General features: G+C 39.0%; 1 protein-coding gene across 1 annotated transcript in view; it reads right to left on the bottom strand.

The window, feature by feature from the left end:
* The window catches only part of LOC128667110 (polycystin-1-like), a 248997-nt gene that overhangs the window by 130614 nt on the left and 91317 nt on the right, over window positions 1-27066 (bottom strand). Inside the window, exons 19-20 of the mRNA XM_053722016.1 lie at window positions 25756-26032; window positions 24386-24593 (exon numbers count right to left, since the gene is read on the bottom strand). Of these exons, the coding sequence (XP_053577991.1) occupies window positions 24386-24593; window positions 25756-26032 (485 nt within the window). The remainder of the gene's footprint in view (window positions 1-24385; window positions 24594-25755; window positions 26033-27066) is intronic.

Raw genomic sequence — 27066 nt, 5'->3', positions numbered from 1 at the left:
TACTAGATCAGTTTCCACTTTGTGGGCTTTTAAGAATGAAGCTTCAGTTGATCAGATTTGCAAAGCGGCAACTTGGTCCTCTTTGCATACATTTACTAAATTCTACCGTTTTGATGTATTTGCTTCTTTGGAAGCAGTTTTTGGTAGAAAAGATTTTTAGGCAGCTGTTTCAGTTTGATTCTTCTGCTTTTTGATTTAAGTTTTTTTCTTTCAAAAATGAAATAAACTTATTTTTTTGGGTTGTGGATTAATTTTTTCAGCGAAATATGGCTGTTTTTATTTTTATTCCCTCCCTCTCTAGTGACTCTTGAGTGGAAGACTCAACATCTTGGGTATTGATATCCCATATGTCACTAGCTCATGGACTCTTGCCAATTACATGAAAGAAAACATAATTTATGTAAGAACTTACCTGATAAATTCATTTCTTTCATATTGGCAAGAGTCCATGAGGCCCACCCTTTTTGTGGTGTTATGATTTTTTGTATAAAGCACAATTATTTCCAAATTTCCTTTGTTGATGCTTTCTTTATCACCCCACTGCTTGGCTATTAGTTAAACTGAATTGTGGGTGTGGTGAGGGGTGTATTTATAGGAATTTTGAGGTTTGGGAAACTTTGCCCCTCCTGGTAGGATTGTATATCCCATATGTCACTAGCTCATGGACTCTTGCCAATATGAAATAAATGAATTTATCAGGTAAGTTCTTACATAAATTATGTTTTTTTACTCAGTAGAGAGTCCTGGGCTAGTCTGGCCGCCCTGTAGTAGTCAATCAGGTTTGGGAGGCCTACCCCTCCCAATTGTCTGTGCCTGGTTAGTATATCTGATGCTATCCTACCCCGTCTCTCCCTCCTCAGATAGTTGGTCAATGAAGTTTGTAGCTTCTGTAGCTCAGTCCCCGGCACCGCTATCGGGAGCACCCTGAACAGATACAGAAGTCTTGGTAGAATGTTCATCTTAATACTAGAGAGCCTGCCATACCAGGAGAAATTAAATGCCTTCCACTTCTTCAAATCCCTATTTATAGTGTTATATAATGGAACATAGTTCAAACCATACAGGAGCTGATACGAACCAGCTAGTTTAATACCTAGATAGGTAATGGACTTCTTGGCCCAGGAGAACTCAAAATTAGTTTCAATCAGTTTTTTGTCTGCTGGGGGAGATTCAAGGGAAGTGCTTCGCACTTATCCAGATTGATCTTAAAACCCGAAACAAGAGAGAAGTCCTGAAGAATTTGGTATAAGTTGGGTAGGGATATCAGGGGTCTAGTCAGTGTCAACAGGATATCATCTGCAAAAAGCGATAATTTATATTCTGCATCCTTAACCAACACCCCCGAGACATCTGGGTTGTTTCTAATATTTGCCGCTAATGGCACCATACACAGAGCAAAAAGAATAGGCGAGAGAGGGCAGCCCTGGCGGGTCCCATTTAATACTTCTACAGTCTTAGATTGAAATCCTGCTGCCCTAATAACCGCCGTTGGTGTGGAATATAGTCCCCCGATCGCCTTCATAAATGGTCCCTCAAAACCCATTTCCCCCAAAACCGCAGTCATACACTTCCAGTCTATCCTGTCGAACGCCTTCTCCGCATCCAAAGATAGGAGCAGCTAAGGCGTTCCTCTCCCTCTCAGGCACTCAATCAAGGAGACCACCCTCCTCACGTTATCTGGAGCTTCCCTTTCTGAAATAAAGCCCACCTGGTCTGGGTGGACCAGTTTCGGAGCTACCCTCCTGAGCCTGTTGGCCAGAATTTTAGTGAGAATCTTAACATCCTGGTTAATTAGTGAAATAGGCCTGTAGCTTTGGCATCTTTCTGGGTTCTTACCTGACTTGGAAATCACAACAATTTTGGCACTAAGCATTTTATAGTACTCCCCATTAGGACCCGGGGCTTTTCCCACTTTCAGGTCTTTGAGAGCTAACAGGATCTCCCCCCTTGTAATGTCAGCATTCAATACATAACTGTCTTGTTCACTAAGTTTGTTCAGGGTTGCGTTAGTCAATAGTTTCCTAAGGAGTTCGTGAGTAAGAGGGGTGTGTTCCACTTTTTTGCCGTCATACAGAGTAGTGTAGTAATCTGCAAAAGAATCTGCTATCTCTTGGGGATCAAAAGTTCGCTTGCCGTCCGCTCTCACTATCGAGGGGATAGAGAAGGCACTAGTCCTCTCCCTAATTTTATGCGCTAAGTATCTATCCGGTTTGTTCGAGTATACAAAATACTGTGCCTTCAGTCTCTGTATAGCTCTAACCGAATTAGAATCTAAGATTTTCGCTAGCGTCTGTCTTTTTAGTTGTAGAAGCTTAAGTGTCGACCCAGACAATGTCTGTTGATGGCTTTTCTCTAGTTCCCCAACCTCCCTCTGCAAAGTGTGAATTGTCTCTGTGTGTTGTCTGATAAATCTAGTTTTTTCCTTAATTAATAGGCCCCTAAGATACGGTTTGTGAGCCGCCCAAGTATTAAGTGGGTTAACAGTTGTCTCTATGTTGTGAGCCCAGTATTCCTCTATCAGCTTCGCAAAGGTCTGTTGGGTCTGAGGGTCTTTAAGAACTGTCGGGTCAAAGGGCCAGGAGCGTTGTCTATTGTAGTTGAGTAATCCCGTCATCTCTAACAGTATGATCGAATGGTCCGACCACACACACGGCTGGATAGAGGATGCCATTATATTCGGAATCAGTGTTTGACTCACAAATACATAGTCCAACCTAGAGTATGAACGGTGCGCAGAGGAATAGTATGTATAGTTGTTTGTCTTACCATATTTAGCTTACGAAGTGTCCAGTAGGTTATGCATTGCTAGGGAATCCCTGACAGACTTTGCTATGGAATTGTGTCTATGTTGTTTGTTAGTTAGTTTTACCATCCCTGTGGTTCTAAGTGGGAGTAGAGAAATGTTAAAGTCCCCAGCCAGAATGATTCTGGATTGGGAACACTGAGTTAGCAAATGTGAGATGTGTCTGAAGAATGTCCCCTGTTTCTCATTGGGAGCGTACACATTGCATATGGTAACCAGGGTGGCTTGGATGGACCCTCTAACTATAAGGAACCTCCCCTCCGGGTCCGTGATCACTTCCTCTGTATGAAATTGAAGCGATTGGTGAATTAGAATGGAAACACCCCTCTTTTTTGTGTCCGTCACTGAGTGATAGTGTGTAGGGAATTGCCTAGACCAGTACCTAGGAATAACTTAATTGGTGAAGTTGGTCTCCTGTAACAAAATTAACTCCGCCCTCGCTCTCATGTATTGTGTGAGTGCTGTTTTTCTCTTCACATCTGTATTGAGTCCCCTCACATTGTGTGTGATTATTCTAATAGACTTATCCATCTAACAGGTTCTACCTATCAGGTTGTCTCTTGTACCCCTATCTCTAAATCTGGTGCAGTACCCAGTGCCACAGTAAACAAACAATAATGAACATATTAAACAGTGTAAACTTATAAAATTAACATTGTAAGTAGATAATAGGCCTAAAGCCCTAGTCACATTAGTAAGCATTTACAAGCAATACCCACTATGTTAATGTAACAACCCTCGTGCATTTAGCATTTATACTTTTAAACCTAAACTTTGAGCTCAAGGGAGCAGCATATTTCTTGCGTACTTAAGGCAATATATATGCCCCCCACCAGCTTGAACAATTCCTCCCCCACCCTCCCCAGATCCCATAGTCACAAAGTCCATAGTAAGTCTCTTGGACTCAGACCCTAGTAATCTCTATACTAAAAAAACATGCTCATACTCATCTGATTCTGTTCAGTCCATGAAAGGTAAGAGTCCCTGAGCACTTGATGTCCCCATTCTTCTACATTTCTTAATCTGATTCCCCCTTAACAGGGAGGTCAGGTCTTTTGCTTCTTTTTAGACTGCTTCACCCAGCTCTGCCTCTGCGGCAGAGAGCTCTATTGTAATCCTTACTGTTAGAGTCCGGGAGGTCAGTAGATATTAGAGGAGTCTCCAGACCCAGATTACTGCAAATCTCCGGGATGTCTTTAGCTTCTCTTATAGTAAAAGTAGCTCCTTTATGTAGCATGATGAGAGTGAAAGGGAATCCCCATCTATATTTAATGTCATTCATTCGCAGCAGGAGTGTCAGCGGTCTCATAGCATATATTTTCTGTAAGGTCCGTGCACTCAGGTCCTGATAAAGGTGCACCACCGACCCCTGGAACTTAAAGGTTGGATTTTTCCTCGAGGCTGCCAGAACAGCCTCCTTCTCTCTGAAGCGGAACATACGTACAATGACATCTCTTGGAGGGGCATCCCCCCTAGGTTTTGCCCTAAGGGCTCTGTGGGCTCTCTCCATCTGAAAACAGCCTTCTTCAGAGTGGCCCGTAATGGCTTGAAACAGCTGAGATAAGTAGCTCTCCAGCCCTTCTGGGGGAACCGATTCCGGAACACCCTTCAGGTGAATATTGCACCTGCGGCTACGATTCTCAAGATCTTCCATCTTGTCCTGAACCAACTCCAGCTCCTGTTTTTGGATCGCCACCTGTTGTGAAATGGAATTAACCTCCTCTAATACTGTAGCTTCACCATCCTCCAAGGTAGACACCCTGTTTCCCAGATCTTGAATGTCTTGTTTAATATCTGCCAAGCTGCTGGTCACTGAGTTTTGCATTGCATCCATCTTCTCCCAGAGTTTGTCAAATGCATTTGATATGTCCTGTTTGGAGACTAACATTTTAATGTCAGCCTTAGTGACTGGGTTCTGGTCTGTGTGGAGCTCAGAGGTACTATTATCAGAGTCTGCCTCTTCTTCTTGCTGTGCCTGTGAGGTTACCACAGCCTTATCCCCCTTCACCTGTCTAAAAAAAATGGTGTGTAGCAGTGGTTTTACTTCCCTGGGGAGTCTTGGTTGGTTTCTTTGCTGCCATCCTTAAAATGCGTTGCCAACTATATGGCTGCTCTGCCAGTAAAACAGAAAAGTAAAACAAAGTGCCTTTCTTCTGTTTTTCCAGCAAAAATATCAGCTGGTTATTTAGATTAACTCAAATCTCATTATCAGGAGATCTAGTGTCCCTTTGTCTCTTCTCTGGCTTTTTACATATAGACCAGGTGAGGATTAGCTGTATAGGACTCTGCTGTGTGACCCCTCAATCACCCTGTGCCCCTGTCAGGATCTTTGCTACTGTCCGTTTTGGGGAAGCTGGGGGAGCTGCTCTATCATCTGAGCCTCAGAGAAGCATGCCTTTTCTTTTCATTTTTTTCTGTTAAAACCCCCTTTTTCCACCAATATGCTGCCCTTTATTATATTAGGGCTCAAGCTGTGTTCTGTCAGGGATTTGAATGGCCGTTTCTGCTATGGCCCCTGTAGTCCTAGTGTCATCTCTAGTGGCCTTTTAGAACTTAGTACATTTATGAGGGGGCCCATCTCCTTATTGCATACCTCTTATTGCTGTCTCCAGGTCTTCCTTTCTCCCTCTATAGCCTCCCCGGCCTGTGAATAGTGCTGACCGGCCTGTCACGTGGAGATCCAAGATGGCCGCCGCACTCTCTATACCTCAGTATACCGGGAGCTGTGTGATCGTGGCTTTATGCCCCTGATCCGGTCTGACCCTCACCAAAGTTACTGTCAGCCTTACAGCATCCTCTACTCTCCAGATGGGCCCCCTCACAGTGGCAAAATGTGGCTATTAGGCCCCCTTGAGCTCCGGTGTGCACAGAGCTGTCACGATGTGCACCTTACTCCATTGCCCTCTCTAATCTCAACATTTAAAGGGACTTTAAACACAAATTGTAAACTACATGATTTTAAACCTTCATATAAAAGAATAATTTAGCAACGAAAACTGCAGCTTTATTTTGTCAAATGAGTATATTGTTTTATCTTTATTCTTCCCACATAATTAAGGTAGAATAAATCCTATTAGCTGTTCCAATCAGCCAATAGAATGCGAGCTCAATCCTATTGGCTGATTGGATCAGCCAATAGGATTGAACTTGAATCCTATTGGCTGATTGCATCCTCTTCTTTCCACGGCGACTGAAGAATGAAGGTTCCTTTAAGGGACGTCATCCAAGATGGCGTCCCTTGAATTCTGATTGGCTGATAGAATTCTATCAGCCAATCGGAATTAAAGGTGAAAAAATCCTATTGGCTGATGCAATTGGATTGAGCTTCAATCCTATTGGCTGATCCAATCAGCCAATAGGATTGAGCTCGCATTCTATTGGCTGTTCCAATCAGCCAATAGAATGCAAGCTCCTCAATCCTATTGGCTGATTGCATCAGCCAATAGGATTTTTCACCTTTAATTCCGATTGGCTGATAGAATTCTATCAGCCAATTGGAATTCAAGGGACGCCATCTTGGATGACGTCCCTTTAAGGAACCTTCATTCTTCAGTCGCCTTGGAAAGAAGAGGATGCTCCGCGCCGGATGTCTTGAAGATGGAGCCGCTCCGCGCTGGATGGATGAAGATAGAAGATGCCATCTGAATGAAAACTTCTGCCGGCTTGGATGAAGACTTCGGCCCGCTTGGATGAAGACTTTTACCGGCTTCGTTGAGGATGGATGTCGGGTTTTCAAAAACTGTAAGTGGATCTTCGGGGGTTAGTGTTAGGTTTTTTTAAGGCTTTATTGGGTGAGTTTTATTTTTAGATTAGGGTTTGGGCAGAAAAAGAGCTAAATGCCCTTTTAAGGGCAATGCTCATCCAAATGCCATTTTCAGGGCAATGGGGAGCTTAGGTTTTTTAGATAGGTTTTTATTTGGGGGGTTGGTTGTGTGGGTGGTGGGTTTTACTGTTGGGGGGTTGTTTGTATTTTTTTTTTTACAGGTAAAAGAGCTGATTTCTTTTAAGGGCTATTGGCAGTTTAGTTTAGGCTAGGGTTTTTTTTTATTTTGGGGGGGCTTTTTTATTTTGATAGGGCTATTTGATTAGGTGTAATTAGTATAAATATTTGATCATTTCTTTTTTATTTTGTGTAATTTAGTGGGGGTTTTTTGTAATTTAGTTAATTGTATTTAATTAATGTAATTGATTTAATTGTAGTGTAAGGTTAGGTGTTAGTGTAACTCAGGTTAAGTTTTATTTTACAGGTAAATTTGTATTTATTTTAACTAGGTAGTTAGTAAATAGTTAACAACTATTTACTAACTAGTCTACCTAGTTAAAATAAATACAAACTTGCCTGTGAAATAAAAATAAAACCTAACGGCTAGATTTAGAGTTTTGTCGGTAAGGACCCGCGTAGCTAACGCCGGCTTTTTTCTGGCCGCACCATAAAAATAACTCTGGTATTGAGAGTCCACATAAAGGCTGCGTTAGGCTCCAAAAAAGGAGCGTAGAGCATTTTTAACGCAGCTTCAACTCTCGATACCAGAGTTGCTTACGCAAGCGGCCAGCCTCAAAAACGTGCTCGTGCACGATTCCCCCATAGAAAACAATGGGGCTGTTTGAGCTGAAAAAAAACCTAACACCTGTAAAAAAGCCGCGTTCAGCTCCTAACGCAGCCCCATTGTTTGCTATGCGTAAACACTTCCTACGTCTGCAACTAACACCCTAACATGTACCCCGAGTCTAAACACCCCTAACCTTACACTTATTAACCCCTAATCTGCCGCCCCCGCTATCGCTGACCCCTGCATATTATTATTAACCCCTAATCTGCCGCTCCGTACACCGCCGCAACCTACATTATCCCTATGTACCCCTAATCTGCTGCCCTAACATCGCCGACCCCTATATTATATTTATTAACCCCTAATCTGCCCCCCCACAACGTCGCCTCCACCTGCCTACACTTATTAACTCCTAATCTGCCGAGCGGACCTGAGCGCTACTATAATAAAGTTATTAACCCCTAATCCGCCTCACTAACCCTATAATAAATAGTATTAACCCCTAATCTGCCCTCCCTAACATCGCCGACACCTAACTTCAATTATTAACCCCTAATCTGCCGACTGGAGCTCACCGCTATTCTAATAAATGTATTAACCCCTAAAGCTAAGTCTAACCCTAACACTAACACCCCCCTAAGTTAAATATAATTTACATCTAACGAAATTAATTAACTCTTATTAAATAAATTATTCCTATTTAAAGCTAAATACTTACCTGTAAAATAAATCCTAATATAGCTACAATATAAATTATAATTACATTGTAGCTATTTTAGGATTAATATTTATTTTACAGGCAACTTTGTAATTATTTTAACCATGTACAATAGCTATTAAATAGTTAAGAACTATTTAATAGTTACCTAGTTAAAATAATTACAACATTACCTGTAAAATAAATCCTAACCTAAGTTACAATTAAACCTAACACTATACTATCATTAAATTAATTAAATAAAATACCTACAATTACCTACAATTAAACCTAACACTACACTATCAATACATTAATTAAATACAATATCTACAAATAACTACAATGAAATAAACTAACTAAAGTACAAAAAATAAAAAAGAACTAAGTTACAAAAAATAAAAAAATATCTTTAAACATAAGAAAAATATTACAACAATTTTAAACTAATTATACCTACTCTAAGCCCCCTAATAAAACAACAAAGCCCCCCAAAATAAAAAATGCACTACCCTATTCTAAATTACTAAAGTTAAAAGCTCTTTTACCTTACCAGCCCTGAACAGGGCCCTTTGCGGGGCATGCCCCAAGAAGTTCAGCTCTTTTGCCTGTAAAAAAAACATACAATACCCCCCCCCAACATTACAACCCACCACCCACATACCCCTAATCTAACCCAAACCCCCCTTAAATAAACCTAACACTAAGCCCCTGAAGATCTTCCTACCTTATCTTCACCATACCAGGTTCACCGATCCGTCCTGAAGAGCTCCTCCGATGTCCTGATCCAAGCCCAAGCGGGGGGCTGAAGATGTCCATGATCCGGTAGAAGTCTTCATCCAAGCGGGGCAGAAGAGGTCTTCCATCCGATTGAAGTCTTCATCCAAGCGGGGCAGAAGAGGTCTTCCATCCGATTGAAGTCTTCATCCAGGCGGCATCTTCTATCGACATCCATCTGGAGCGGAGCGGCAGTATCCTGAAGACCTCCGACGCGGAACATCCATCCTGGCCGACGACTGAACGACAAATGACGGTTCCTTTAAATGACGTCATCCAAGATGGCGTCCCTCGAATTCCGATTGGCTGATAGGATTCTATCAGCCAATCGGAATTAAGGTAGGAATATTCTGATTGGCTGATGGAATCAGCCAATCAGAATCAAGTTCAATCCGATTGGCTGATCCAATCAGCCAATCAGATTGAGCTCGCATTCTATTGGCTGTTCCGATCAGGCAATAGAATGCGAACTCAATCTGATTGGCTGATTGGATCAGCCAATCGGATTGAACTTGATTTCGGATTGAACTTGATTCTGATTGGCTGATTCCATCAGCCAATCAGAATATTCCTACCTTAATTCCGATTGGCTGATAGAATCCTATCAGCCAATCGGAATTCGAGGGACGCCATCTTGGATGACGTCCCTTAAAGGAACCGTCATTCTTCAGTTGGACGTCGCCGGAAGAAGATGGGTCCGCGGTGGAGGTCTTCAGGATAGAGCCGGTCGTCATCGGATGAAGATAGAAGATGCCGCTTGGATCAAGATGGTTGCCGGTCCGGATCGCCTCTTCTTCCCGGATAGGATGAAGACTTTGGAGCCTCTTCTGGACCTTTTCAGCCACCGGATGATGGATCGCCAACCCCCGCTTGGGTTGGATGAAGATTTTGGAGCCAGGACGGATCGGTAATACCTGGTGAGGTGAAGACAAGGTAGGATGATCTTCAGGGGCTTAGTGTTAGGTTTATTTAAGGGGGGTTTGGGTAAGATTAGGGGTATGTGGGTGGTGGGTTGTAATGTTGGGGGGGGGTATTGTATGTTTTTTTTTACAGGCAAAAGAGCTGAACTTCTTGGGGCATGCCCCGCAAAGGGCCCTGTTCAGGGCTGGTAAGGTAAAAGAGCTTTGACCTTTAGTAATTTAGAATAGGGTAGGGCATTTTTTATTTTGGGGGTCTTTGTTATTTTATTAGGGGGCTTAGAGTAGGTGTAATTAGTTTAAAATTGTTGTAATATTTTTCTTATGTTTGTAAATATTTTTTTATTTTTTGTAACTTAGTTCTTTTTTATTTTTTGTACTTTAGTTAGTTTATTTCATTGTAGTTATTTGTAGATATTGTATTTAATTAATGTATTGATAGTGTAGTGTTAGGTTTAATTGTAGGTAATTGTAGGTATTTTATTTAATTAATTTAATGATAGTATAGTGTTAGGTTTAATTGTAACTTAGGTTAGGATTTATTTTACAGGTAATGTTGTAATTATTTTAACTAGGTAACTATTAAATAGTTCTTAACTATTTAATAGCTATTGTACATGGTTAAAATAATTACAAAGTTGCCTGTAAAATAAATATTAATCCTAAAATAGCTACAATGTAATTATAATTTATATTGTAGCTATATTAGGATTTATTTTACAGGTAAGTATTTAGCTTTAAATAGGAATAATTTATTTAATAAGAGTTAATTAATTTCGTTAGATGTAAATTATATTTAACTTAGGGGGGTGTTAGTGTTAGGGTAAGACTTAGCTTTAGGGGTTAATACATTTATTAGAATAGCGGTGAGCTCCAGTCGGCAGATTAGGGGTTAATAATTGAAGTTAGGTGTCGGCGATGTTAGGGAGGGCAGATTAGGGGTTAATACTATTTATTATAGGGTTAGTGAGGCGGATTAGGGGTTAATAACTTTATTATAGTAGCGCTCAGGTCCGCTCGGCAGATTAGGAGTTAATAAGTGTAGGCAGGTGGAGGCGACGTTGTGGGGGGCAGATTAGGGGTTAATAAATATAATATAGGGGTCGGCGATGTTAGGGCAGCAGATTAGGGGTACATAGGGATAATGTAGGTTGCGGCGGTGTACGCAGCGGCAGATTAGGGGTTAATAATAATATGCAGGGGTCAGCGTTAGATGTAAATTATATTTAACTTAGGGGGGTGTTAGTGTTAGGGTTAGACTTAGCTTTAGGGGTTAATCCATTTATTAGAATAGCGGTGAGCTCCGGTCGGCAGATTAGGGGTTAATAATTGAAGTTAGGTGTCGGCGATGTTAGGGAGGGCAGATTAGGGGTTAATACTATTTATTATAGGGTTAGTGAGGCGGATTAGGGGTTAATAACTTTATTATAGTAGCGTTGCGGTCCGCTCGGCAGATTAGGGGTTAATAAGTGTAGGCAGGTGGAGGCGACGTTGAGGGCGGCAGATTAGGGGTTAATAAATACAATATAGGGGTCGGCGGTGTTAGGGGCAGCCGATTAGGGGTACATAGCTATAATGTAGGTGGCAGCGCTTTGCTGTCGGCAGATTAGGGGTTAATTATTGTAGGTAGCTGGCGGCGACGTTGTGGGGGGCAGATTAGGGGTTAATAATTATAATACAGGGGTCGGCGGTGTTAGGGGCAGCAGATTAGGGGTACATAAGTATAACGTAGGTGGCGGTCGGCAGATTAGGGGTTAAAAAAATTTAATCGAGTGGCGGCGATGTGGGGGGACCTCAGTTTAGGGGTACATAGGTAGTTTATGGGTGTTAGTGTACTTTAGAGTACAGTAGTTAAGAGCTTTATGAACCGGCGTTAGCCCAAAAAGCTCTTAACTACTGACTTTTTTCCTGCGGCTGGAGTTTTGTCGTTAGATGTCTAACGCTCACTTCAGACACGACTCTAAATACCGGAGTTAGAAAGATCCCATTGAAAAGATAGGATACGCAATTGACGTAAGGGGATCTGCGGTATGGAAAAGTCGCGGCTGAAAAGTGAGCGTTAGACCCTTTTTTGAGTGACTCCAAATACCGGAGTTAGCCTAAAACCAGCGTTAGGAGTCTCTAACGCTGGTTTTCACGGCTAACGCCAAACTCCAAATCTAGGCCTAAGATAGCTACAATGTAACTATTAGTTATATTGTAGCTAGCTTAGGGTTTATTTTACATGTAAGTATTTAGTTTTAAATAGGAATTATTTAGTTAATTATAGTAATTTTGATTTAGATTTATTTTAATTATAATAAAGTTAGGGGTGTTAGGGTTAGACTTAGGGTTAGGTTTAGGGGTTAATAACTTTAGTATAGTGGCAGCGATTTTGTGGGCAGCAGATTTGGGGTTAATAACAGTAATGTAGGTTGCGGCGATGTAAGGGACAGCAGATTAGGGGTTAATAATATTTAACTAGTGTTTGCGATGCGGGAGTGCGGCAGTTTAGGGATTAATATGTTTAGTATAGTGGCGGCGATGTCCAGAGCGGCAGATTAGAGGTTAATCATTTTATTTTAGTGTTTGCGATGCGGGAGGGCCTCGGCTTAGTTATTGTACTTTGTAACACTTTAGTTATGAGTTTTATGCTACAGCTAGCGCAAAACTCATAACTACTGACTTTCAGTTTACGTTATGGATCTTGTAGTTATGGGCTGTACTGCTCACTTTTTGGCCGGAAAGGCAAACTCGTAATACCGGCGCTATGGAATTCCGATTGAAAAAAGGACTTTTGGAAAGCTGCGGTAGTTACGTTGCGTTATGGCCAAAAAAGTGTGCGGTACAGATATACCTGCATGACTCGTAATAGCAGCGGTAGTGAAAAAGAGTCATAATGCTGCTTTTTCACTCATACCGCAAAACTCGTAATCTAGCCGCCTGTGTTTAAATAAAGGGACAATAAGCTTTAAAAAATTTCCAGTCATATATTACTTACTGTGCTCTTTTAACAAGCCAAAAAGACGCTGTATCGTTCTCTCCATAATAGAGACCAGAGCGTGTCCCTGGTCCCCTTCTGGAGCATTAATAATAAAAAAGTAAAGTTCAGGACAACATGCATAGCGGATAATACTTATTAAAAAAATAAAAAAATAAAAATAGATAGAGAAAGTGGATTGATTGTGAGCTCTGCTTCTTAGCAAAGAGATCAAACTACAAAAGGATCAAATACATAAGGATATTTGAGTTATTTCAGGAAGGTGGTAGACCTGAACTGTGAATTAGTTTCACTACAGAAATTGAATAGTTAAAGGTGGTAGACCTGAACTGTGAATTAGTTTCACTACAGAAATTGAATAGTTAAAGGTTTGAGTTAATTTACATTCTTTTGTATTCTGGTTTTTAGTATTGCAATTAGATAACAATTAGATTGTTTGCATAGGTGAGCAATTAGGAGGGACCCCACCCTATCTTTCTGAGGGTATTTAAAGAGATCTGTTTAGCTCTGCTAAACATTTAGCTCTGCTTCTTAGCAAAGAGATCAAACTACAAAAGGATCAAATACATAAGGATATTTGAGTTATTTCAGGAGTTATTCAGGCTTATTCAGTAGTAAATAATACTTATATTTTTCTTATTGTTAAAGTGTTGCATAGTTTAAAATGTCTCAGATACAGTGCAATGGGTGTTTTGCACTTTTTAATCGTTCTACTTTTTGGAGATTTAGGGGCTGTCCTGTTTGTAAGCAGTTTTCCCTGTTAAGGGAGGAAATAGCTAAACTTCAAGCTAAGGTAAGTAACATACCTGTTACCTCTACAAAGCTGCCTCAGAAAGAAGCCCCTCTACCCCAGAGATCAGCAAGGAGAGGCAGATGGATCACTGTAGGCTCTGGAAGAATTAGAACAGTAGACCAGAAGCATTGCCCACAACCTCTGCCATTGCAAAACTCCTATGCTGCTCTTGCCGAATACACTTGTGATGAGGAGATTGCTGTTTCTGAGCCCTCTGAAGCTGTAACAGGTAATTTAAATCTATTGGCACCTGATTCTCCAGGTAACATAACACAGGAAAGAACTGCAGATGTGTTTTTGAGAAAAAGACTGTTAGTGGGTGACTCTATTTTGAGGAATGTGTATTTAGGTGAAAGTAAAGGAGAAACAAGGGAGGTTAGATGTCTTCCAGGAGCTACTGCTCACAGGGATAGGAATCGTATTTTGAGAATTGTTAAGGCAGCAGGAAAGGGAAGTGAGTTGGATGTGATTGTTCATTTAGGAACAAATGATCTGGCTAGTAATCATGTTGCTGCTGTTCAGAAAGAGTTTTGTTACCTAGGTAATCATTTAGAGACTGTGGCATCAACTCTATCATTTTCTGCTATTTTACCTGTGTATGACCAGGAAGCAGGAAAGATGGAGCGGATAACAACATTTAATTCTTGGTTAGATAAGTGGTGCAGGGAACGAGGATTTGGTTTTATTGGCCATTATAGCTCTGTTTGGAAAGATACTAGGTTATTTAGGAGAGATGGCTTGCATTTGGATGCTAAAGGAACAGAGTATCTGGGAGAGGAGTTCAAATACTTTATTAGAAATCATTTAAACTAATAAAGGGGGGTAGCATTAATATATCCACCTGCCCCCCACAGCATGCCAAGTAACAATTCTAGAAATTCTAGTAGAAAAATTCTTCGTGCCATGAGCACAAATGCTCGCAGCTTAGGAAATAAATTACCTGAACTCATTTCAATAATGACTAGGGACAACTTGGATTTAGTAGCTATAACAGAAACATGGTACAATGATTTGCATGACTGGGACATAGTCATACCTGGATACAGGTTATTTAAAAAGAACAGAGTAGGAAAGAAAGGTGGAGGAGTTGCTTTGTATGTAAATGAAAATATAAAGGTTACTGAAATTGTAGGAACAAATGATGAGGTGGAAAGTATTTGGGTGACTTTGGAAATTGGAGATAAAAATGTTTTTAGAATAGGGGTTGTATATAGGCCTCCATTGCAGGATGAAAAACTGGACAATCTGTTATTAGATGAAATAACCAAAATGACCATGAAGGGTAAGGTTATAGTACTGGGGGACTTTAATTTGCCAGATATAGACTGGAAGATTCCTTCTGCTAGATCGGCTAGAAGCAGGTATATTCTTGAATCTCTGCTAGGGGAATCACTTGAACAATTAGTCAAGGAACCAACTCGTAAGGAAGCTATATTAGATCTAATACTTACAAACAGTGATACAGTTTCAGATGTGTCTGTAGGTGAGAACTTAGGATCCAGTGATCATCAATCTGTTTGGTTTAGTATTCATGTTCAGGAACTGTACACCCAGACTAAAACAAAAGTTTTAGACTTTAGGACGGCAGATTTTTCATTAATGGGAGAATACCTAAAAAACTATTTAAAGGGGAAAAATCTTATTACAGGGGTTCAAGAACAGTGGGAATTTGTGAAAGGTGCCATTTTAGATGCAACCGCACACTGTATTAGACATGTCTGTAAAAGTAAAAGAAAGCGGAAACCAATTTGGTTTTCCAAAGAAGTAGCACATGCTGTAAAGACAAAAAAGATAGCTTATAAAAATTACAGACACACGCAAGCAGATGATGATATGAAAATATGGAGACTCCAACAAAAAAAGACTAAGCAGTTAATTAGGAAGGTTAAAGCTGATGCAGAAGAGAAGATAGCACAGTCAGTAAAACATGGGGACAAAACATTCTTTAGATATATCAGTGAAAGAAGAAAAAATAAGGTAGGAATAGTAAAATTGAAATCAGTTGATGGTAGAATAATAGAAGGAGATAAGCAGATTGCAGACTGTCTCAATGATTACTTCTGTTCTGTTTTCACTAAAGATTGTGAAGATACAATGTCTACATTAAGGGATGCTATGCAAAATAGAAACAAGCTTAACAGTAATCTTTTTACAGAGGATGAGGTTTTGTTAGCATTATCAAAAATAAATGTTACAAAGGCAGTGGGTCCTGATAATATTCATCCAAGGGTTTTAAAAGAACTTCGTTCAGTGCTAACTGTCCCATTAACTGATCTGTTTAATCAGTCACTATTAACAGGAGCTGTCCCAGATGATTGGAGAATAGCAAATGTAATACCTCTTCATAAAAAGGGCAGTAGAGAAGAATCTGGCAACTACAGGCCAGTTAGTTTAACTTCAGTAGTAGGGAAATGAATGGAAAGCCTCTTAAAGGAAAGAATTATGACTTACATAAAGACAAACAATTTAGAGGACCAAAATCAGCATGGTTTTACTTCAGGGAGATCATGTCAGACTAATCTAATTGACTTCTTTGATTATGTAACAAAAGTATTAGACAAGGGAGGAGCAGTTGATGTAGCATATCTAGATTTCAGCAAAGCATTTGACACCGTCCCACACAATAAACTTATTCACAAACTATATCTCCTTGGTCTAGATTCAAAAATTGTGAACTGGGTGGAATGCTGGCTTAAGGACAGAAAACAAAGTGTCTTAGTAAATGGAGTTCATTCAGCAGAGGGGGCTGTTACTAGTGGTGTTCCTCAGGGGTCAGTTCTGGGGCCTGTTTTGTTTAACATATTTATCTGCGATATCAGCAAAGGGCTACAGGGGAAAGTATGTCTCTTTGCAGATGATACAAAAATTTGCAACAGAGTGGATGTTCCAGGGGGGGTAGACAAAATGAGAAGTGATATACAACAATTGGAGGATTGGACAAACGACTGGGATCTAAAGTTTAACACAGCAAAGTATAAAATAATGCATTTAGGGAAGAAAAATCCAAATGTTAATTACAGACTCAATGACACTTTACTGACTGTTACAGACGAGGAACAGGACTTGGGAATTATTATTTCAGATGATTTAAAACTTAGTAAACAATGTAGTAATGCAGCGAGTAAGGCTAGCAGAATGCTTGGATGTATTGGTAGAGATATTTGCAGCAGAAATAGTAAGGTTCTTATGCCACTTTATAGATCATTAGTTAGGCCTCATCTTGAGTATTGTGTGCAGTTCTGGAGGCCATATCTTCAGAAGGATATTAACAAACTTGAATCTGTGCAAAGGAGGGCTACCAAAATGGTACATGGTCTAAAAAATAAAACTTACCAGGATAGGCTCAATGACCTAAATATGTATAGCTTAGAGGAGAGAAGGGAAAGAGGTGATATGATAGCAACTTTCAAGTACATTAAAGGGTTTAGTAAAACTGAGGCTGTGGGTATTTTACATAAAATGGAAAATTCAAGAACAAGGGGTCATGAGCTCAAGCTAAAGGGTAGTAGATTCAGGAGTAATTTGAGGAAGCACTTCTTTACAGAAAGAGTGATTGATTTATGGAATAAACTTCCTCAAGAGGTAGTAGCAACAAACACTGTGGGGGACTTTAAAAATGCATGGGACAAGCATAGGGCTATCCTACGAACTAGATAAGTTTATACTGTTAGGTAAGGTGGGGCAGACTTGCTGGGCCTATGGCTCTTATCTGCCGTCAATATCTATGTTTCTATGTTTCTAACTTCAGGGATATAACAGATATCAGAGCTTGCAGAGGCATCAGATATGTTAAAAGAACACAGCTAGTATACGTTTGGGGGGGGGGATAATTTACTGTTTCTTCTAGGAAACCATTGTTCTATACCTTCATTGTTTACTTTTACTTGCTTTTTGGTAGTCAGAAAACAAAGTACAATATTAAATACATACTTAATTAGCATTAGATGTAATACAGATGGTTAGGGAGCGTAGGAAAATAGTGATCTTTATGGAGAAGAAACAATACTATAGTACCATACCGTTCATAACAGGAAATGACATCACAGGCAAGTTCACTCTCAATTTTAACAACTTAAGCTGCAAAAAATGTAATACATATATATTGCTAAATTACTATTTAAGTCATTCTTCTATTCAAGTATAGTATTGTGTCCCTTTAATGACATGTAACTGTGCAACATACTACACAGTAATTGGTTAACTCAGAGCATATTTACATCTGTCCCTAACTGGCCACAGCAAAGGAGACCAGCAACATTAATTTTACAAGCTTTTCAAGAGGTGCATCCCTGGACGGCTCTTGACTGACAAAACCTTTTAACTTGTGATAGTGTTAAATGATTTTAAAACAGTCAGGCCTAGATTACAAGTGGAGCGCTATAGATAGCATAGGGTGCACTATCCATATTGCAGCCCTGCTCTAAGAATAGCGCATAATCTGGTATTGCAAGTAAATGGTAAAATAGTTTTACCAGAGAATGTTAGCACGGACGACATTTTTTTAGTGCACCCTATAATTTCAATTGATAGCGTGGCCATGTTTACATCGCTCATATTACAGGTCGTGAGGGAAATACATAATAGCGTTGAAAAGTTTTAGGGCTAAAATAAAATTATAAAAAAAATATGTTAAAATTATTAAAATAAAGTATTTCACTCATATTTATACATTGTAAAATTAATGTATATGTTTTTTATTAAAGGCTAGATTACAAGGAGCATGCTAAAGTTAGTGCAGGTCACGATAACCAATATTGCGACCACGATAACTTGCGCGCATATTACAAGTTAAAAGTAAATGTGTGCGGCTGAGCTCAAACTAAATTAGGGCGCGTCGGATTTGCAAGAGTGAAAACGTAAAGTGTAAGGAGTAAACAAACATGCACCAAACACAACATAAATACATTAACATAAGGTGTTATACTAATATATACACTATCTTATAAAAATGATTTATATAAATAATAACACAAATTTTTTAGAAGGGTTAAAAGGTATATGATTTATAACAAGGTATTTGAATGAAAAGGGCTAATATATATATATATATATATATATATATATATATATATATATATATATATATAATACAGGTAGCCCTCAGTTTACGCCGGGGTTGGGTTCCAGAAGGAATGGTTGTAAATCGAAACCGTTGTAAATTGAAACCCAGTTTATAATGTAAGTCAGTGGGAAGTGAGGGAGATAGGTTCCAGGCCCCTTTCAAAATTGTCATAAGTAACACCTAATACATTATTTTTAAAGCTTTGAAATGAAGACTTTAAATGCTAAACAGAATTATATACCTAATAAAATAATCACACAACAGAATATATAATTAAACTAAGTTAAATGAACAAAAACATTTGCTAAACAGCATTATAAACCTAATAAAATGATCACACAACACAGACTTCACTTGCATTTTTCTGCAAACAGTTCTTTCTATGCATTCCAATCTGGACTGATTTATAGACAGGAAGATCTTGTTCTTTTGAAATCTGCTCAATAGCTCTGGTCTGGTTAAACTGATTAATTTCAGCTTGCTTGGCTTTGCTGCAAATGAAGCGGACAGCTCCACCTACTGGTTATTTTATTAAATGCACTGCTTCTCAATGCTTTTCAATAGCAGTCACATGACTGAAAAAAAAGGTTGTTATTCTGAAACGGTGTAAATTGAACCGTCGTAAAACGAGGGCCATCTGTATATATATTGATTGCTTCCTCATATAAACTTTGCTTCCCTTTATATGTTAAATATATCGTGATATGAATGTCTGATTATTATTAAAAAAAAAATTACCACTTTTTTATGATATCAGAATTTTTAAACATCCAGTTATAAGTATAATGTAGTTATGGAGAATGATTTTTAAGTGTCGATGGAGATCTCTTTCTCTATTCGATTCCTGAACCATCTTGAGAAAGCCCAGCTTGGTTCTGGGAGAAACGCGTTGAGTTATAGAGCTAGAGTTTATCCAGACTGGGACCCCTTAGCAGTAATCACTTGGAATTGTGTTGGACGTGACATCATCTCCACACATGAATGGTTGAACTGAGTGATGGTGAACTGCTGAGATTGGCGTGTCCATTTAATTTCAGTCAGTTACCTCAACAGGAAGATACCTCGGACATTTGAGTATACTATTTTAAATGTAAGTGCAGATATTGTGGCACTATGTTTTTATTTTTACATTTTGAATCGGAGTGCGCTCTATTTCTTCTGTATTTTTCCAGATTTGTGTTCTAACACCGGCCAAGAAATTCCGAAGGGGAAAAGCAGCACTCGAGACGTTGGATATCAGACACACTAGACATTTGTCACAATTACCAATAGTGGAGAAGTAAGCGATTTCTTGCAAGGACTATTCAGTTTGTGACTATTTATGTTATCGTTTGGTAGTCAATGTCTTTAGCAAATTAAATTTATAGTTCTGTTGAAATTATTTTTTATGATACATACTATAATTTTTTTCTACTAACTATTGCCAAGAGAGATGTTTAGCACCCATATATAATCCCTCACTGTTTTTGTACTATATATATATATATATATATATATATATATATTATTCATATATATATAGATATATATTTTACAAAAAATTATTCATATATATATAAATATAAAGAGAGAGAGAGACATGTATGTAAAAATAAATAGAATATTTTTTTCCTTTCATGATTCAGATAGAGCATGCAATTTTAAGCAACTTTCTAATGTACTCCTATTATAAATTGCATTTTAGCCAATTAGTGCTGACTCCTAGGTTACTCCACGTGCGTGAGTACAATGTTATCTATATGTCACACATGAACTAATGCCCTCTAGCTGTGGAACAAACTGTGAAATGCATTCAGATAAGAGGTGGCCTTCAATAGCTTAGAAATTAGTATATGAGCCTACCAAGGTTTAGCTTTTAACTAAGAATAACAAGAGAACAAAGCAAATTTGATAATAAAGGAAATTATCGGAATCACAAAATTTTAATTTTGACTAGACTGTCCCTTTAAGGCACAGCAAAATAACAATATAATTATTAATATTATGACTGCATTTCCTCTGCATATTGTGTGACATACTTTCCAGACTGAGAGCCTATTAACAGTTTGATAAAACAGCTTGCATACAGATATTTAGCAATTTAGTGTCTTAATTGCTCATATATACAACACATACAGATGTATGCCATAGAAATAGGGGTTGAAATGAAGTATGGTTGTTCATGTTTGCAATCAAGTGGTTAGATGTTAAAAAACTGAATTATAAATAATAAGGAAGTGGTTTAAACACACATGCCAGGAACTGATGTTTTTATGAGTCTATAACAATCTGCAATCAAACACACGGATCGCCAACAGCAATAATCAATTGATTTTTGGAAAGTTCTGCTTTTCAACTAGCTTCATATTTTTACTTCTGCGTAGATCCTCAGATTCTGTGCCTGTGAAAATGCAAGTTATACTTTACTTCCCAATGTTTCCCTGTGTGACATCTGGGACTGAGGTGACCTAGGCAGAGTAAGCAAGACTGATGGATAAAGTCACGTGTTATGTGTGTGGTGAGCCATGACAGACAGGGTGTTCTTGCAGGTGTTCTGTGGGTGGGATTGAATTTACCTGGAAGGGGTTGGATCTTTTGGAAGTGGAGACTTTATAACCTGGGGCATATCTAGGAAGTCCCTGGCTTTGGAAACTGAAGTTTTTATAGGAAAGGGAAAAGTGCTAGATGGACAACGGGCAGAACTACCAACTGCCCACATAGGCACATAATTGGCAAAATTACAAGTTATGCGCAAAACCGGGTGCGTAAATAACGCAAACAAAATAGTGGTATCGCACCCTCCATAGAGCTGCCATTACAAGCTACAGAAAAACCTTCTTGTGCTGTGCATTATGGTGCATTAAGCTCCATACCGCACAAAACCCAAGGCTTAACTTGACGATGTGCTCATCCACGTTTTCCCCCATAGGCATCAATAGAGAGAAAGTGCTAGAAAAAAACTAACACCTGTGATCGCAGAATGGAGATCGCTGTAACGCAATCCCCATTGATGTCTATGATGAAAAGAAAGTTATGTAAAAACCTAACACCATAACATAAACCTAGTCTAAATACCCCTAATCCGCCACCCCCCGACATCGCCGACAATAAATAAAGTTATTAACCCCTAAACCGCCATCTCCTGCATCAATAACACCTAAATAAACCTTTTAACCCCTAAACCACTGCCCAACACTAAATAAACCTATTAACCCCTAAACCGCTGGCCCCCACATTGCTACAACTATAATAAAACTATTAACCCCTACACCGCTGCCCCCCGACATCGCCAACACTAAATAAACCTATTAACCCCTAAACCACTGGCCCCCCACATCGCAACACATTAAATTAAACTGTTAACCCCTAAACCTAACTATCCCCTATACTTTAAATTAAATTTACAATATAAATATCTTAAAAAAAAAAAAACTTACCTGTGAAATTAATAAAAAAACTAAGATTAAACTATAAATAAACCTAACATAACTATTTTAAGAAATGAAAATAAACTAAAAATAAAAAAACGTAAATTACAAAATTAAAAAACATCACTATGAAAAAATAAAAAAAATCTAATATTAACAAAAAAACAAACACTAAAATTAAGAAAAATAAAAAAACACTAAGATTACAAAAAATAAACTAAATTATCCTAAATAACACAAATTAAACCTAATCTAATAGCCCTAAAAAAACAAAAAAGCCACCCCAAAATAAAAACACCCCCTAATCTATCAATAAACTACCAGTAGTCCTTAAAAGGGCCTTTTGTAGGGCATTGCCCTAAGTTTAACAGCTCTTTTACCTAAAAAAAATTACAAAGTCCCCCCTAAAAGTAACCTCCCCACCCAACCAACCCCCCAAAATAAAAAAAAACAAAGTCTAAAAACAACTAAGCTACCCATTTGTATGGGAATTGCCCTTAAAAGGGCAATCAGCTCTTTTGTACCCATTAAGATAAAAAAATGCCCTAATCTAAAAAAAAACACACCCCCAAAAATAAAAAAAGACCTAACACCACCCCAGAAAAATCTACTCACAGTTCCTGAAGTCCGGACATTCATCTTCATCCAGGCGGCGAAAAGTCTTCATCCAGGCGGCGACATCCATCGCGGGGGCATCTTCATCCCAGTGGCGCAGAGCTGTAGCGGCACAGAGCTGACCAGAACCGGCAGCGACGATGACGACATCCAGCGCGGAGCCACCTCTTCATGCGAAGCTTGAATGCAAGGTACCCCTTTTATATTGGGGTACCGTTGCATTCCTATTGGCTGAAAAATTTGAATCAGCCAATAGGATGAGAGCTGCTTAAATTCTATTGGCTGATTACAATATACCTACCTTAAAATAAAAACAAATTACCTGTGAAATTAAAAAAAAAACTAAGATTAAACTATAAATTAACCTAACATTACTATTTAAAAAAATTAAATAAACTAACAATAAAAAAAACTAAATTACAATATTAAAAAAATCCTAACACTACAAAAACAAAACCTAACATTGCAAAAAAAAAAAACACTAAATTACAAAAATTTTAAATAATCCAAATTTAATTTTCGTAATTTAGTGTTTTGTTTTTTTTTGCCATGTTAGGTTTTGGGGGTTTTTCATATTGTTAGGATTTTTTTTTTATATTGTAATTTAGTTTTTAATTTTTTTTAATTTTTAGTTTATTTAATTTTTTTAAAATAATAATGTTAAGTTAATTTATAGTTTAATCTTAGATTTTTTTATTTCACAGGTAAGTTTTTTTATTTTAAGGTAGTTATATTGTAATTTTAATTTAAAGTTAGGGGGGTTTTAGGTTTAGGGGTTAATAGTTTAATTTAGTGTTTTGCGATGTGGGGGCCGGCGGTTTAGGGGTTAATAGTTTTAGTTTAGTAGTAGCGATTTGGGGGGGGCGTCGGTTTAGTGTTTAATAGGTTTTTTAGGTTACTAGGTTTATTTAGTGTTGGCGATGTGGGGGGTCAGTAGTTTAGGGGTTAATAAGTTTAATAAAGTATTTGCGATGCTGGGGATGGTGGTTTAGGAGTTAATAGTGTAGTTTATGGGTGTTAGTGTACTTTGTAACATTTTTGTTATAAGTTTTGTTAAACATTTTTGTTTCGCAAAATCCATAACTAATGGTCTCAGCGGAATGGATCATGGCGGTATAAGCTATAACTCTAGCATTATAGCCGGACCGCACAACCTGTAATACAGGCGCAATGAAAATCCTGCACTCAAAAGCCATTTTTTGAGTGCAGAATGGAGAGTTGCGTAAAGGCTAAAACACTAGCGATATAGCCATACCGCCGCGACTTGTAATACGGGATACCTGCATATTCTGCGCGCAATGGCCAGTTTTTCAGTGGTATAGCTATACCTTACAACTTGTAATTTTGCTGAATGTCAGGGTGTCACATTTTGGGAGCTCTGTCCCTCGCGCAGCTTTCATTTTATGTTTACATAAAGGTTTTCAAGTGTTTAACCAATCTGAACATAGGAAATCAAGAAATACTGGCATTATCACTAACATATCTCTGGCAGCCTAATAATTTCAAAGACAAGTGGACTGAAATATCATTGCCAAAAATAAATGCCAAAAATAAACCATGAACCATGACTTTGTAAAGTTTGGAATAGGGTAATAAACTACCAAAATGATGAAGGTGCGAGAAACACGTCAGGTAAAGAATGGAAGAAGGGAGAGCTAGGCAGATGAAGGATTGTGAATAAGATATGGAGGAAAATGTGACTAATACAATGTAAAGAAATGTGTGAAATGTAGGGAGCCCAGAGAGACTTGAGTCGGCACAGTTTCATCTCTCTGCTTTCTCACCGGTTTAGCGCCATTGTGCGAGCCCCCAGCAAGTCTTCTATCTCCACAAACACCAATATTTCTCCAGCATCCCTGCCCACAGGGGATCTCACTTGGTTCCAGCTTCTGGTGCCCCGATAAAGAGGAAGTCTCTGGCAGCTCCCCGAGGAGCAGATCTGAACTGACAGAGAGTAGAGAAGCTGGCCTTCCATGTCAGGGTCTTTCCATCCTAATAAACATAAAGGACTTATAAATAAACTAAAGTATGCAAAACTGTATATAATTACAATAGCAACAACTTAGAGGTGCATCACTTTGAAATGGCAATATAAAATGTATAATTATGCATACTAAAGTTTTGTTTGCTTTTGATGTAAATAACGTTGCTTTATGTAAAAATAGTGCCTGTCCCATTCCCTGAAGAAAAGGGTGAAAAACGAATTCTTAGATTACCTTCAAAAGGCTGCATACTAGACAGTGATTGCTTAGAGCAGTTGACAGTCACATTTTTAACCCCTTAACAACACAGCATGCCCTCCACATTACTTAGGGGTTTTTAAAACAGTAATAGCGCAGGTCTCCAAGAGGCATTCAGCTATAGGGGCCTATTTATGATGGTGTGAGCGGACATGATCCGATATAGCGGATAATGTCCGCAGCACAACGATAAATGCCAACAGCATATGCTCTCGGCATTTATCATTGCATCAGCAGTTCTTGTGAACTGCTGGTGCAATACCGCCCCCTGCAGATTCGTGGCCAATTGGCCGCTAGCAGGGGGTGTCAATCAACACGATCGTATTTGATCGGGTTGATTTCTTTTGATTTCTGTCAGCCGCCACAGAGCAGGCGGACAGGTTATGGAGCAGCGGTCTTTAGGCCGCTGCTTCATAACTTCTGTTTCTGGTACGCCTGAAGACTCGCCCGAAACACAGGGCATCAAGCTCCATACTTGATAAATATGCCCCATAGTGTGGTCTCGCTGGTGTTCAGGATATGTCGGCAGTCGTTAAGGGATTAAAATAGCCCTAAATGGTCAAAATTAAAGGAGATAATATAATCATGCAAAAATAGTGATTTTAAATGACAAAAAATAAGTAGCTGTTTGTAAATAATTTAAGGGGACACATTCAATTCGAGAGCTTTTTACAGTGCAATTTCATTTTAAAGTGACGCAATTTAATTAGTTTTGTCATTAGGGCTCAGTGATGTCATTGATTATGTCATTTATGAAAAAGTGACGTCACCATTAACACTGTGTAGTATGTCAGAGGGCACAAGGTTTCATTTCAGATTTTATTGACATTTGTTTGTTTCAGTGAAAACTTAAATATTGGCTTTAATTTTTTACACTGATTATTACATTGGTTATATACAGACAGATGCCTGACCTGTGCAGTTATAAACCAAAGGAGTTTCCAGCCAGGAGATTTTTCTGTCCGGCTGCAGAGAGCAGTGCCCACCAGTGGGGGGGTTGTTTGGCCAAAGTGTGATGCTGCTCTCCCCCCACCATGGCTGCTGCGTGACCCTCAAGGTAAATGTGTACCCCAGCCCGTCTTGCAGGACTCCTCTCCTGATCACCAGCTCACGCTTCCTACTCCCTGTGGAGGTTGTGGAGTTATCCAGAGTCAGCAGAAGTCCATTTGTGTCACGAGAGTTCCACGAGTACTGCAAGAGAATTCCAAGCTGTCACTGTATCATCAGCTGTCTCTATCGTTATAACTGTCTCTTTGTATCTATATATTTATGTACCAGCTGCCATCACTTTATTTCTGAATTTTGATTTGTCCTTAATCATTCTCAGCTGTCTCTATATCCGGATCAGTCTCTACATATCTCTACCTGTCCATATTTAATACATCTGTACATTTAGTGGTCTCTCTCTCTCTATAACTGTCTCTTTAGGGCCGATGTAACAAGCTGTGAATGCAGCAGTTTCCGCACAAGCTATCAGGCTCGCCGAAAACATAAGTTAAGAAGCAGCGCTCTTAAGACCGCTGCTCCTTAACGTATCTGCCACCTCTGAGGCAGCGGACAGCAATCATCCTGATCAGATATGATCAGGATGATTGACACCCCCTGCTAGCGGCCGATTGGGAATGTGCAGGGGGCGGCATTGCTCTAGTGAAATGCTTGTGCAATGTTAAATGCTGACAACATATTCTGTTTGCATTTAGCGATGTTGGGCGGACATGATCCGCTACAGCAGATTATGTCCGCCCGCCTCATAGTAAATCGTCCGCTTTGTATCCATATATTTATATACTTCCAGCTGTAAAGCTACAATTTAAAGGTGATTAATGGATGTTATTGGGTTGTAGGATTCCTATATATCAACAATCTGACACTTTTTGTTTAAATATAAACTAATATAATATAATTCTGAAAAAAAATATTGGGGGAAGGAGTATCCCAGTAATCCCCTATGATAAAAAAATGGGGCGTGCACATTCTACTAACTCAACAAAAAATAGGGCTGGTCTTCAAAGTTTCCAGGTCTGCTTTTTAGTCCCAGGTCCGGCCCTGCTTTCATCATAATATCTCTATATCCTGATCAGTCTCTATATCTCTACCTGTCAACATCAAATACCATCTGTACACTCAGCTGTCTAACTACTGATTATACACTGCTCGCTGGCTTTTACTGTGTCCTTGTGAGTGCTGCAGACTTGCTGAGTCTCCCTTTTTCTGTCCCTGTGCAT

The sequence above is a fragment of the Bombina bombina genome, chromosome 1 (genome assembly GCF_027579735.1).
Source record: "Bombina bombina isolate aBomBom1 chromosome 1, aBomBom1.pri, whole genome shotgun sequence".
In the NCBI taxonomy this organism is placed as follows: domain Eukaryota; kingdom Metazoa; phylum Chordata; class Amphibia; order Anura; family Bombinatoridae; genus Bombina; species Bombina bombina.
The sequence above is the reverse complement of the archived record's forward strand: the minus strand, read 5'-3'. Positions and strand labels throughout refer to the sequence as shown.